Source organism: Chrysemys picta, chromosome 14 (genome assembly GCF_011386835.1).
Source record: "Chrysemys picta bellii isolate R12L10 chromosome 14, ASM1138683v2, whole genome shotgun sequence".
Classification (NCBI taxonomy): Eukaryota; Metazoa; Chordata; order Testudines; family Emydidae; genus Chrysemys; species Chrysemys picta.
The window spans coordinates 12,734,615-12,749,210 of record NC_088804.1 but is presented as its reverse complement, the minus strand read 5'-3'; the positions used below and the strand labels follow the sequence as shown (position 1 = coordinate 12,749,210).

Genomic DNA, 14,596 nt, shown 5'->3' with positions numbered 1-14,596 from the left:
TTAGATAGAGCCATATTACAAAAACCCTTAACTATTTCCATCTAAAAGCATAAAAACATCAAGCCTGTAACAGCTGCCTCTTGCTCTCTAACTTGCAGACCAAAGTAGCTCATACAGTAGTTGTTTACGATGAAGCATTTTTTAAGCATTAGGTAAAGATCCAGTTTCTGTGGTATTTTATTATAGCTAGCCTGTGAATAGTCTTAGAAAGCTGTTTGAAATCAGACCTTCTAGTATTCCATCTGGTTTGAAAACATTGCCAGTAAAGTGGGAAATAATAAAAATGCCAAGGCTCACGTTGCCAGACATGTCCCCGTAATGTGTATTACATTGATATTGCACAGACTCTATTTTACAATGCAGGTAGAGCTCTTTTTTCTATTTTTCAAGCAACAGGAGTAGGATACTTATGTCTGAAAAGACTCTTGTTTTCCCGTAATGGAACATTTCTTTTTGTCAGACTGTTTGAAAGGGAAAGGTGTTTATTTTAGGCCACATGACCTTAATGACATGGAAGAAAGGTAGAGTTGTGCAATGGGTCTGTTTTATAGTAGATGAACCAAAGAAACATAGTGACCTTCTGCAGGGGATATTAATGAGAATAGTGCTTTTTCCCATCCTGAAAATTGTTCCCTGTGGACACTGATTACTTAAGGAACATAAGAATGTAGAAGTTGCTTTGAGATAAGGCATCTTAACTTAAATACTCCAGTTAGTCCCTTATCTAGGCTCTGACAGTGGTCAATATCATATGACTCAGAAGACCGTGCAAAAAAACGTATAGTGGAAAACTATAGAGTAACCAGTTCCTAGGGAAAGTTCCTTCTTAACCCCTTTCAGTAACTTGTTGGCTTATCCATTGAAGCTTGAGAGTTTATAGCCCTTCTAAAAGTGTGTTTTATCTACTGCAACTGTGGATAGTCTCATCTATATAAATGTCTAATCCTTGTGTTTGAATTCTGCTAAACTCTTGGCTTCAACAATACCATGTGACAATGAGGTCCACTAGTAAATTATGTATTCTCCAAACAAATACTTGTTTTTATTATTTTTAAACTTGTTGCATTTTAATTTCATTGACTGTTCCCTTGCTCTTGTATTATGAGAGGGTAGATCAGAACCTCTCTATACCATACATTATTTTGTGTGCCTTCCCTTTGGTTCATCTTCTCCCTAAACTAAACAGTCCTAATCTTTTCTATGTCTCTGTTTTTATCACCAATCTCTGGCCCTTGCCCAATTCTCCCACTCCCACCTCTGCCCATTCCTGCTGTGTTTTTTAAATAAGGTGGTATTTTCTTGGCACAGTATTTTGGGCCATGGTGCATGATTGAGTTACAAAATGGCATTATAATATTTTCAGTGTTGCTTTCTTTTACTTAATATTTTCTTCTGTATCTTAACTACAGAAAACAGGGTAGAAAACAGTCTTTCCCTGTAATATCTTTCTAATGACAAAAGAACAAAAATATTAAAAAATTTTCAGGAGGGAAATACTGAAAAAAAATTATTTTCAGGAGATGCAAAAAGAAATTTTTTGGCATGTTCTCTGACAGCTTGTCACAGTGGACAGACAAGACAGCAGGAAAACAACAGGAAACCTGCATGGTGTCTGGAGGAAGTTTTGCTGCAATCAGTGTGTTCCTAGTTTTGATTTCAATAGATCAGCTTTTACTGACAGAAAAGTATTCCATCCAAAAATTTCTGAACCGATCTAATTTTAACACGTACAGCTAGCTGACTGGGTGGCTGTGTGTATATAGACAGTGTGATGGAGGAAGAACATCCAAATTAGAGGAGGGAAAAGTTATATTTTTAAAATATTAGTAGTTGTTTCGTGCTGCCACTTCCTTTTGTGTAGGTACATATTATGGGAGACATTGGCATTTAGGGCTCATCAATCAATTGAATGGTGCTAGGGAGAACATATTAATGAAATTTATCAACTAATAGGAAGAAACAAAGCAATCATAGTGGTTAGGTACAGATTTTGGAATTTCTGGCTGTTCATCAGAGAAATAGAAAACAAAACAACTTCTCAGTATTCAGTTCCCTAAGCTGTTGCTGCTTCATTTGCTGACATCATTCTAGCAAGAATGTTTTCTTATTTCACCAAGTAGGTGCAGCTATGCTCTTTCACCTAATATATTTCAAATTTGGATTCTTTATTAAATGAAAATCCTTCTGTAACCAAGCCAGTAAATGATGTGTAAATAACTTTGTGCCATACCTTTTAATTAGTATATAGTAATTCACACTTCCGTGAAAACATTTTTCTTGTATGGGAGGATTTAGTTTTGTTGTTGTTTGCCATTGGGTAAGATACGAGATGAAGCAAGTGTTGATTTTTTGAATGTTTCCAGTCTGTAATTTATTCTATTGGCATGTGTTTCCCCAGGGAGGTATGGGAGCAGCGCTGCTGTCTGATCCTGACAAAATTGAGTGTGTAAGTATCCAGTTTGTTGGTTTTATTGTGCCTAGAAAAATAAGGTGCTTATGTATAATAATTGAGTAATTCTTGAGCTGCTGGATTTATTTGGCGTGAGAGAGAATTGTGTGAAAAGCAGATTTGGGAGAGCAAGGGATGGAATAATGACTAAAGTTTTGCAGGTTCAAATGAAATTCACATAGATTATACTGCTGGTTTAGTTTCTTTTATAACCACAGGAACAACAATATTGCTGCTGACTTCCTTTTCAATTTTTACACTTGCACTTTTTTTGGTGCTGTAGTTGGATTTCCTATTTTTCTGGTTTTATTTTTAGTTTAATTCGAGCACAAAGCACAGCAAACACTTTACAACAACATGACACAGTCCCTGCCCTGAGTAGCTTTACAATGTTTAGTTTTCAATGGCCTACACGTTGGTAGAGCTCTGCAAGAATTCTTATATAGCCTTAAGATTTGGCTCAGTGAGGAGCAGTGGGCAAAACTGAGTGTATTCAAGTGAAAATATAACATTCCTTAAATATCAGTCAGATTGCTTCCATATGATAGCCATCAACCTTAGTTGATGTGTTTAGACTATAGTTCCAAATGCCAACAAAAAGTTACAAATTACCTTCTGAGCAGTGGCATTGAATGGCTCTTGAGCTCTTGTTCAGCTCTCCATGTGGCTTTTGTCAGGTAAGGGTCTGGGCAGTGGACTCCTCTTTTCCTCTGCCTCGGGCAGAATGTGTGGAATGTAGATCACAGGAGTACACACTGAGCATATGGTTTGGTGGTCTGAAGAACGGGTGCTGCTGGGATCCCTTCTGAAAGTCAGTGTGTTGTTCCCTTCCATCCAGTAGTTAGTTAGGAGTGGGGTGACAGAAAGGAAACAGGAGGTGGAATAGGAGGGAGATCTCCCAAGCAAGTGTGTGGCTTCCATGCAAGGCAAGAGTTAGGGGAATTAAGTACACTGGGGCTATCCCTTTCTCTTCCAGCAGTCAGAGGAAGCAGAGCAAGGGGACTGATTTGAAAGCACCTTAAGAAGGAGATCAGTGTCCTTATCTCCATTTTGCAAACTGAGACACTGAGGCACAGAGCGGTGAAGTGACCTGCCTAAGGCGATGGCAGGGCAATGGCAGAGCTGGGAATAGTACAGAGATCTGAGTTCCAGTCCAGTGCTCTATCCACTGGGGGAATGTGGAAAAGACCGGAGAGGTTGCAGTAGGTAAGGCATGAGATGACGTTTTACACTCATGGACTTTAAGGTCAGAAGGGACCATCATGATCATCTAGTCTGACCTCCTGCACATTGCGGGCCACAGAACTTATCCCCTTGCACACCTGTAAGAGACCCATGACCTCTGGCTGAGTTACTGAAGTCCTCAAATCGTGATTTAAAGACCTCAGGTTACAGAGAATCCACCAAAGGTTTTAACATAGTAATAGAGAGGATGTGGAGATAAAACTGGCAGGATTTCTCAGTCCCTGGAAAAATCATGGAGCAGGTCCTCAAGGAATCAATTATGAAACATTTAGAGGAGAGGAAAGTGATCAGGAACAGTCAGCATGGATTCATGAAGGGGAAGTCGTGCCTGACTAACCTAATTGCCTTCTATGATGAGATAACTGGCTCTGTGGGTGAGGGGAAAGCAGTGGATGTGTTATTCCTTGACTTTAGCAAAGCTTTTGATACGGTCTCCCACAGTATTCTTGCCGCCAAGTTAAAGAAGTATGGGCTGGATGAATGGACTGTAAGGTGGATAGAAAGCTGGCTAGATCGTCGGGCTCAACGGGTAGTGATGGCTCCATGTCTAGTTGGCAGCCGGTTTCAAGCGGAGTGCCCCAAGGGTCGGTCCTGGGGCCGGTTTTGTTTAATATCTTTATTAATGATCTGGAGGATGGTGTGGACTGCACTCTCAGCAAGTTTGCAGATGACACTAAACTAGGAGGCGTGGTAGATACACTAGAGGGTAGGGATCGGATACAGAGGGACCTAGACAAATTAGAAGATTGGGCCGAAAAAAACCTGATGAGGTTCAACAAGGACAAATGCAGAGTCCTGCACTTAGGACGGAAGAATCCCATGCACTGCTACAGACTAGGGACCGAATGGCTAGGTAGCAGTTCTGCAGAAAAGGACCTAGGGGTCACAGTGGACGAGAAGCTGGATATGAGTCAACAGTGTGCTCTTGTTGCCAAGAAGGCTAACGGCATTTTGGGCTGTATAAGTAGGGGCATTGCCAGCAGATCGAGGGACGTGATCGTTCCCCTTTATTCGACATTGGTGAGGCCTCATCTGGAATACTGTGTCCAGTTTTGGGCCCCACACTACAAGAAGGATGTGGAAAAATTGGAAAGAGTCCAGCGGAGGGCAACAAAAATGATTAGGGGTCTGGAGCACATGACTTATGAGGAGAGGCTGAGGGAACTGGGATTGTTTAGTCTCCGGAAGAGAAGAATGAGGGGGGATTTGATAGCAGCCTTCAACTACCTGAAGGGGGGTTCCAAAGAGGATGGAGCTCGGCTGTTCTCAGTGGTGGCAGACGACAGAACAAGGAGCAATGGTCTCAAGTTGCAGTGGGGGAGGTCCAGGTTGGATATCAGGAAAAACTATTTCACTAGGAGGGTGGTGAAACACTGGAGTGCGTTACCTAGGGAGGTGGTGGAGTCTCCTTCCTTGGAGGTTTTTAAGGCCCGGCTTGACAAAGCCCTGGCTGGGATGATTTAGCTGGGAATTGGTCCTGCTTTGAGCAGGGGGTTGGACTAGATGACCTCTTGAGGTCCCTTCCAACTCTGATATTCTATGATTCTATGATTCTATGATTTAGTGATTAGTATTTTTTGTGTGTAAAGGAGATGAGACCTCAGTCCAAAGTGTTTAATCTCACACAAAAATGTGTTGCAGTCCTTATATATCCAATAATTTTGACTCTATCTGAGTCAGAGCACTCTTCTTGACAGAGAAGATGCAAGTTTGTGCAAGCAAGTTTCATAGGCTGATAAAAATGTTGTTTATTTACTGAAGGGCAGATGGGTTGATTGCTTCTAAAGTGTGTTGCAAGAAGTTCTTCTACTTTTGTTGCTATTGGGTGTCTGCAATTTAGGCACACAGGTTACCTTTTAATGTGTAGTGTAAAAACATTTTTCTCATGTGGGGTGACTGAGGGGATGACTTAGTAGCCGTTGGCCATTGCCATTTAAAATGATAACCTTTGCATCTGTTATCCTCAATATATGCAATCAATACTTCTTACCAGGTATTTGAATGAAAGCTGTTCCTCAATATTTGACCTTGATCCAAAGGCTGGCCTAGATAGCTCCCACCCTGTTGTTACGGAGGTTTGATTTGACCTCAGGACAATGGACTTCAAAAAAAGCAGACTTGAACAGACTCAGGGAGCTGGTAGGTAAAGTCCCATGAGAAGAAAATTAAAGGGAAAAAGGAGTTCAGGAGAGCTGGCAGTTTCTCAAGGAGATGATATTAGAGGCACAGCTGCAAACTATCCCAGTGCAATAGATAGGAAGAACAGTAGAGGCCAATATGGCTTTAATGACCTGAAAATTAAAAAGGAATCTTACAAAAAGTACAAAAGAATATAGGGGGAAAAATCAAAGGCTAAGACACAAAGTGTGTTACACCTCGCAAGGGACATAAAAGGCAATAAGATGAGACTTTTTAAAATACATTAGGAGTAAAAGAGAGGCGAACAAAAGTGTTTCCTGCTTACTGGGAAAGAGCGCTAATAACTGATGATATCATGAAGGGTGAAGATTTTAATGCCTCTTTTGCTTCAGTTTTCACTAGAAAGATTAATGGTGACCAGATACTAATATTAAAAAGGGGGAAGGAACTCAAGCTAAAATAAAGAAAGAACAGAATAAAAAATATTTAGGTAAGTTGGCAGGGCCTGATGAAATTCATCCTAGTGTACTTAAGGAACTAGCTAAAGCAGTCTCGGAACTGTTAGCTATTACTTTTGAGAACTCATGGAGGATGAGTGAAGTTCCAGAAGACTGAAGAAGGGCAAACATAGTACCTGTCTTTAAAAAGAGGGACAAAGAGGACCCGAGGAATTATTGACCAGTCAAAGGTAACTCTGATACCTGGAACGATACTGGGACAAATTATTAAACAACGAATTTGTAAGCATCTAGAGGATAAAACAATTTTAAGGAATAGCCAGCATGGATTTTTCAAGAGCAAATCATGCCAAACCAACCTAATTTCCTTCTTTGACAGGATTACTGGTCTAGTGAATAAGTGCAAGTAGTAAATGTGATATATTTTGTTTTTAGTAAGGCTTTTGACACAGTCTCACATGACATTCTCATAAGCAAACTAGAGAAATGTGGTCTTGATGAAATTACTATAAGGTGGGTGCACAACTGGCATATAAACTTTAACTAACTAACTAAATGTATTGTAAAAAGCAACGTTCCATATAGGAACCTTTATATATTTTTCTTTAGAGAAGTGTTCAAATGTCTTCATATGTTCAACAGAGCAAGATTTACTCATGTTGCTTCTGTAATAGTATTTATCCCCTCCTTTCTTTAGATTCTGAGTACCTTGGTTAAAGGAATTTGTAAACCAGTGACCTGCAAAATCCGAATCTTGCCTTCGGTAAGAACATGTTTTATTATGCTTAGTTCCAGTTAATGTTAACCCTTGTAGCCAGATTAGAATACCATAAACATTAGAATGAAATTTTAAATAATTTTAACCCAATGGATTAAAATATACAGAAACATATACTTTTATTCTGAAATAAGAGTGTCCATGCATTAACTCAATAGAACAATTCCATAAGTAGACAAGCCCAAAGCAACTGACAGTGAATTTCTTAGAGAGGCAAGATGGTTGCGGTAATATCTTTTATTGGACCAACTTCAGTTGGCGAGAGAGACAAGCTATCAACCTTACACAGAGCTCCTCTTTAGGTCTAGGTAATGTACTCAGTGTCACAGTAAATACAAGGTAGAACAGATTGTTTAGCATAAGTAGTTAACACATATTTCAAGGGACCATTCATGGTGAAGAATTTTGCTGACTCAACCTCAAAGAATTCTTTCACAACAATGAAGATGCCACAATTACCACATCCCCACCGGCAGTCATAAGAAAAAAAATCACCTGATTGGACACCTCACAGCGGACCACCACACTCTTATTCATTACATTGATTGCTTCAGGAAAAAAATTGACGAGGATAACAAACCTCACTTCCGCCACAATCTCTCCACCGCTGAGAGGATAGCTGTATAGTCTCTGAAACTCAACCACCAGATAGTGATTAAACCAGCAGACAAAAGGTTCACCATCGTAGTCCTCAATTGTGATGCGTTCTTTAACAACACCAACCAGCAACTGTCTGATTCCACCTACTATAAAGAACTCAAAGTAGACCCTACACTGCAGTTTACCCAGGAATTTAAGGATGTCATCAAATCCTTCCCCAAACAATTCCGAGAGAAACTCTACAACTTCATCCCCATGAACCCACTTCAGAGGATCTTCTGTGTTTTTCCCAAGATACACAAACAAGGAAACCCAGACTGATCTATTTCATCTGGCCCTAGCACTCTTACTAAAGAAATATCGAGACTCATAAAAACCATCCTCAAACCACGCACCACACAAAGGGCCAGCTTCCTCCAAGATACTACAGACTTTCACCACAAACTCCACAGCATTAACAATCTCACTCAGAACACTGTCCTCGCTGATGTAGTTGGTTAGAATTTACCTTTTAGTCACTAATTTCTTTTGCATAGAATAGAGTTGTTAAGCTCCAGTAGTCAATTTGTCTTCTCTTTGGTAATTTCATCTGGTTATTTTCAAATTACTGTCTAATTATGTGCATAATTATTGTGACTGCACATGCAAATTGAATGTATGCACGTATATATGGACAAATGTGTAACTAGTTGTGCAAAAACTGATGTATGTGCAGTGATTGCATGCACAGATTAGGCATGTACACATTCTTTAAAATCATGCATAAAAAGTATTAAAAAAGTAAAATCAGTGTATCTTCAACAATCTGCATAGATTCCAAGGCCAGAAGGGACCATTGTGATAATCTAGTCTGACCTCTTGTGTAGCACAGGCCATAGAACTTCCCCAAAATAATTCCTAGAGCATATTGTTGAGAACAACATCCAATCTTGATTTTAAAATTCAGTGATGGAGAATCCACCAGAACCCTTGGTATGTTGTTAATGGTTAATTACTCTCAGTGGTAACAATGTACACCTTATTTCCAGTATGAATTTGCCTAGCTTCAACTTCCAGCCATTGGATCATGTTATACCTTTTTCTGCTAGATTGAAGAACTCACGATTAAATATTTATTCCCCATGTCGGTATTTACAGACTGTAATCAAGTCACCCCTTAACCTTCTCTTTATTAAGGTAAAAGAATGATCTTCTTTAGTATATCACTATAAGCCAAGCTTTCTAATCCATTAATCATTCTTGTGATTCTTCTCTGAACCATCTCCAATTTATCCACCACATCCTTCTTGAATTGTGAACCCCAGAACTGGACATTGTATTCCAGCCGTGGTCATACCAGTGCCAAATACAGAGAGAACCTACTTGAGACTCCCCTGTTTATGCATTCAGGGATCACATTTGCCTTTTTGGCCACAGAATCACACTGGGAACTCGTGTTCAGCTGATTTTCCACCACAACCCCCTCTACAATCATGAGATCAAAGAACTGGCATGTTCCCTTTTCACTTTGAACTGTCCTAGATTCTCTTCCTTCTTGTTTCAAGCTGGTTTTGCCTAGCATGTATCTTCCAGCAGAACAGCAAGTGAGTGACTGTCTCTATTTCAATGCCATCTGCATCTCCAAAAGGCTGAATGTGCTACAGTAGAACCTCAGAGACATGAACGCCTTGGGAATGGAGGTTGTTTGTAACTCTGAACAAAACATTATGGTTCTTTCAAAAGTTTACAACTGAACATTGACTTAATACAGCTTTGAAAATGATGGTCCCCCCATCTTTTTTAGTAGTTTACATTTAACACAGTACTGTACTGTATTTGCTTCTTTTGGAGGGGAGAGGGGGGCTGCTGCCGCCTGATTGTGTACTTCCGGTTCCAAATGAGGTGCGTGGTTGACTGGTCAATTCGTAACTCTGTTGTTCGCAACTCTGAGGTTCTACTCTACTTTCAGATGAACCACAGTCTACTAGCCCAGCTTCTGAAAAGAAAGCAAATCCTTCGCTTTTTCTAAAAGCTGCATAATTGCACATAGCAGGATAAATTGGCAATGTCCTGAATTCCATCTGTCTTTCATTAGGCTCATGTTTTCTCTTTGAAGGAATAGAAGGGGTTTTTTTCTTTATTTCATGAGACAACCAGTAATGTATGGATACTAATCAAATTCTTCAGTCATGGGGGCATTTTTCAACGTATAGCCTAGAGAAATGTTTGTGAATATTTCATGCCTGAATAGATGTGAGGGTGAATTCAAATTCAATGTGAGTGATCTCTCTTCCATCCAAGAAGCACTATATATGACTTATAGTATATTCAGTGCAATAGTACCTGCCACTCAAGTGTGTTTTTATGTCTTTTAAAAGATAGCCCAGAGATGCGTGAAGGGAAATAGTCTCAAATGTTGTATTCCCTGGGTCAAGCAGGTTCTTAAACTGTAATTTCTAAGAGACGTATTAAAAATGGCATGACTGGAATCCTATTTTAGCCATAATAAATAGTTCTCTAAGTAAAGCTTATATTAAGGGTTATGTTCATATTGAGTATGACTGTTGTAATATAGGAATTGTGTACACTTTGGGAGAACAGATTTCCTGCATGTGTTCGTATAATGATCATGGGATTAAGAGCTCTTCCTCCATCAAACTAAAATAACATGTGTTACATTTTTCCCTCCTCAGCTTGAAGACACTATAAGCCTGGTGAAGAGGATAGAAAAGACTGGTGTTGCTGCCATTGCAGTCCATGGAAGGTAAATATGTTTGTGTGGAAAGATTATTGTTGTTTGTTTGTTGGCAGGTAGAGAGCAATAAACTAGGACTAGTTAATTTACTTCACCTTGTCTAGTTCAGCTGCAAGGAAGTGGTTCTGATTTCAATGACAGCAGCTGGGTGTTTAGTACTTTACTACATTAGGCTTCTTATTCAGGAGCGTAAATAGAGATTTAGCAGCTTAACTTTATGCTTCTGTTTTTCTAAAATCTTAGCCTTGGTAAGACCAAATAAAAGGCAAAATTATCTAACAGTAAGGAATTAAATAGTTTCATGCTAGATTTTAATTCTCAGGTGTGTGAGGTGTACAGCTGTGCACCCCAAACATTAGGTGCTTCACCTGCACAGGGAACTAAAATAGCAATATTTTTCAAGATGTGTTTCGTGTGAAGCAGGTTTACACCTTGCATATGAACATAAACTCAGACAGACTAGGTTTGTCACTGCAGGACTGGAATTGTCTGCTAAGAGTTTACTTATGTACAATTTCCACTAAAAATCTTTGAACTTGTCTTTTTCTTTCTGTGTTGCAAAGGAAGAAGGAGGAGAGGCCTCAACATCCTGTCCACTGTGAAGTGATCAAAGCCATCTCTGAGGCAGTCTCTGTTCCTGTAATAGCAAAGTAAGTTAGATTAGTTAGGTGATCATTTTAAGGTATCCATGTCTAGCAGTAGACATTATGCCAAGGAAATCTAACTGAGCAAGAAGGGATTAAGTGCAGGAATCTAAGGGTCTCCTCATATAGGGCAAACGAGATAATTACAAATCACAAGGTTAGAGTGAGGCTTTGGTATTAGAAGTTGGCCATCTGAAATGTCACTGTCTTTGTTTCAGTGCAAAAAGGGCTCCTTAATTATTCCTCTGTGTACTAGTGTTGTGTCATGACATGGCCCAGCCCTCCTCTCTGGAGAGACACCAGTGTTTTGTTTGAATCCAACGGCTGAATTCTATGTGCTTCTAAGCCATCTGGGTAGTGACTGATTACTGTTCCTAACTCTGGGTTTCTCAGGCACACTCCCAGGTGCAGACTCCTCCCTTGGCAATAGGACCCTGCTCTCTGATGGCCTAGGCCCTGAAACTAGTGCCACAGCCCTCCCAAGCCCCCTGTTGCCTAGATACATTTCCCCAGAGTACACTGGCTGTGGGAGCTCTGGTTTCTTATCAAAATGTTGGGTAACTTTCCTATATGTCAGAATTGACAGTAACTCTTCATTTAAGGGGACCCTGAAGAATTTTTATGACTAGTTTTAGTCCACCTTTAAAGTGAGTTAGCGTGTTCTGTTACAGTTAGAAAATTGTGGGGAGGGGAAAACAGGATTTTAAATTATTTTTAGCTCACAAAAGGAGCTAGATTGATAATTTTAGAAAATGATGTTTTCTAGCCATAGAACATGGTATAGCATAGCTAGAGGCAGAGCATACTTTTACTCACTGTTCCCCTGCCAGTTTGCCTCAAACTTGAGCCTATGCTCATTCAATGTTAGGCCTTTCTACTACAATTAACAACGAGGGGTACCAGTTTTGGAGGACTTTTTCTGAGGTGCACCTGGTCCACTGGGAATTGAACTGAGATCTTCAAACTCATTTTGCACAGGCCACCAAACAGCATATTCTTACCAGAACAGCTGACTTTTTAAAAAACTATTGTGTCGCTAATGAAGGTGGCACATACAAAATCAGTGCTTGTCTCCTTTAGGGAAACTAAGCCAATTTATGCTTATGGCGGGTGTCTTGAGTTAAGGAGAACCGTTCACTAGAAACTGGATTGGTACCACCTAACTCATTTTACAGAGGCTGCCTACCAATCAGTCATCAGATGCTAACAACTTTTGGCACTACTGGCCTGGTCTGACTTTGGAAGGCTTTCATATCCCATTACTAATAATCCTGTAAGCCAATGATGGGCTGTAGGTTGTACACCACTGCTCTAAGCCAGCCATTCTCCCAGAGTGGTGCTGATTTCCTAAATAGATTATACCAACAATGAATAACATGACAGTCCATAAGCCTTCTGTATTATCATGCATGCCAAGCTCTATTAATGTGCAGAATACACTATTTTCTGCATGGTGGTGTCACGTTAATCATTGTTAATCATAACAAAGATGTTCGTTTTCAGTGGCGGATCTCATGACTTCATCAAAGAATATACTGACATTGAAGCCTTCCAACAAGCAGCAGGTGCTTCATCGGTAATGATAGCTCGTGCTGCCATGTGGAACCCATCCATCTTCAGAAGAGAAGGCCTTTGTTCCTTGAAGGAAGTCATGCAAGAATACATCAAATACGTACGTTTGGGAAGATTTTACCTGTAATTAACATAGTTTAGAGATGTTAACCCAAGTTTCTGTAGGCTGTCTTTAATTCCTTGTTATTTTTCAATTAGTAAAGCTCCTGTAATATTTTTGCGTATTGCATAAGATGAAAACTATTACAATTTTTACCAATTTTTCAGTGAATAAATCATTTAATTTTTGTCTAGTAGACAGCCTTACCTTTTTTTGGTTACATACTGTGCTTGCCTATTCTCATTCTTGATGCTCAGGTTTTAGGAAGATTTCTCAGGCTTTTGGGACTCCCTCAAAAATCTCTGCACTTGTGCAGAGTTAGTGCCAGGAGTGCCAATGTTGTGAATGTGATATTGAATGGAGCAAAGTAGGCATAGAAAGATGAGTTCTGTCTAGGCAGGCTGCAGAGTTTCACGGATTTCTAAAGTCATGTAAACTACTCTAGAGAATTATATTCCTCTTCTAGAAAATGTTAGGGTTTTTTTCAAATGGCAGAAAAATACAGAGAAGGTTGTTCAGTCAGCTGTTTCATTATAGTGTTATAGTTCAATTGGTGGGCCATCTACCCTGTAATGTTGACAAAGAGATGCTGTGAAGGAGCAGAGAGATGGCTGCCAGGTACAGCAGTGGGTTCAGCTAGCCCCGCCCCTTATACCTGCAGCCAATGCCAGGCCTAAAAGGGGGAGAAAACAAGGGAGCCTGGCTCAGTCAGGAGCTGGCTGACTGACAAGAGGCAGGAGCTCTCTGTGTGTCTACCTGAAGGCGCAGCCATTGGAAGCAAGTAAGTCTTCCCCTGCCAAGGGGAATCTACCGCCAAGCCCCAACTGTGGAGAAACTGGACTAGCAGGGCCATGCCCCAAACTAAAGGACTTGCATAGGGAACAGTTCAGACAGCAGGTCCTGAGTGCCCCCCCCCACCCCAAATCTCACGGCTGGGAGCACGATCCGTCTCCCCAGTGCAGGGGTGTGAGTCGCCCAGGACTCTGAGCCAGGACCTGAGGGAAAGGAAGGACAGGTTCCCTCCTCCAGCCCCTAACCAACGATCTAACCACTAGGTTGCCTGGCCACTGAAGGCCCTATCACAAATGCATATTTAAAAAAAAAAACAGGTGAAAAGAATTGGACTTCAGTGACTGACAGTGTCTTAATTTTTTTCTTATTCAATTTTGTAACCATAATGAGAAAAAGCTACATACTAAAAATCTAGAAAAGTTCAATTTAAAATAAGTTAAAGTTTAAGGCCTAAAATGCATCATCACCTTGATAGATCAGTCCTTCAGTCCTCGTATAGATTGCACCGATCACAACACGTCTTCCATTCTGCTCGTATTCTGGCCTTCCTTCTCCTTGTGCAGCCATGTCTTTTCACAATAAAATCTTCCCATCTCTTTGGAGATCAGCCGAGTGGTTGTTTCAGTTCCTGTGGGTACCACTCAGCGACAGCTGCAGTCCATTGATTGTCAGTGAGCCTCGCTGCATTCCCGGCCCATCGCATTTTACTATGCCTGCTTCTCAATGGCGACGTCTTGCACTCCCCACACTGCTGTCTGATCACTTCATTGGGGACTCGGTTGTGGATTGAAATTCCCAGAATTCTTCTTTCCATCACCATCTCCGTGGCAGACAGTTGTTGCTCCTCTGTCTTCGTCAGCGCCCATGTTTCGCTGCTGTATAACATTGCTGGCAGTACTGTTGAGTTGAAGGTATTGTGTTGATCGCCGAAAATACTGCAAGAACTCAACACAAAAAGCAGCCACGTCAGACTGAAAATTAACCACTCCAAAACAAAATGTATGCAGTCGGATACCTTGCCAAAAGCCCAAATAACAATCAAGTGTGAACAAATAGAAGAAGCTGAGCAATATGTCTATTTGAGC

The 14,596-nt window shown here is 40.5% G+C and overlaps 1 protein-coding gene across 10 annotated transcripts in view; it reads left to right on the top strand.

The window, feature by feature from the left end:
- DUS2 (dihydrouridine synthase 2) overlaps positions 1-14,596 on the top strand; it is a 48,105-nt gene that overhangs the window by 23,445 nt on the left and 10,064 nt on the right. For 6 of the 10 annotated variants that reach the window (XM_024104093.3, XM_005289746.5, XM_065567601.1 and 3 more), the window contains 5 exons: positions 2,399-2,446; positions 6,989-7,054; positions 10,342-10,412; positions 10,967-11,053; positions 12,551-12,719. In XM_024104093.3, coding sequence (XP_023959861.2) covers positions 2,399-2,446; positions 6,989-7,054; positions 10,342-10,412; positions 10,967-11,053; positions 12,551-12,719 — 441 coding nt within the window. The remainder of the gene's footprint in view (positions 1-2,398; positions 2,447-6,988; positions 7,055-10,341; positions 10,413-10,966; positions 11,054-12,550; positions 12,720-14,596) is intronic. The other 4 variants (XM_065567597.1, XM_065567599.1, XM_065567598.1 and 1 more) reach the window with 1 other exon arrangement.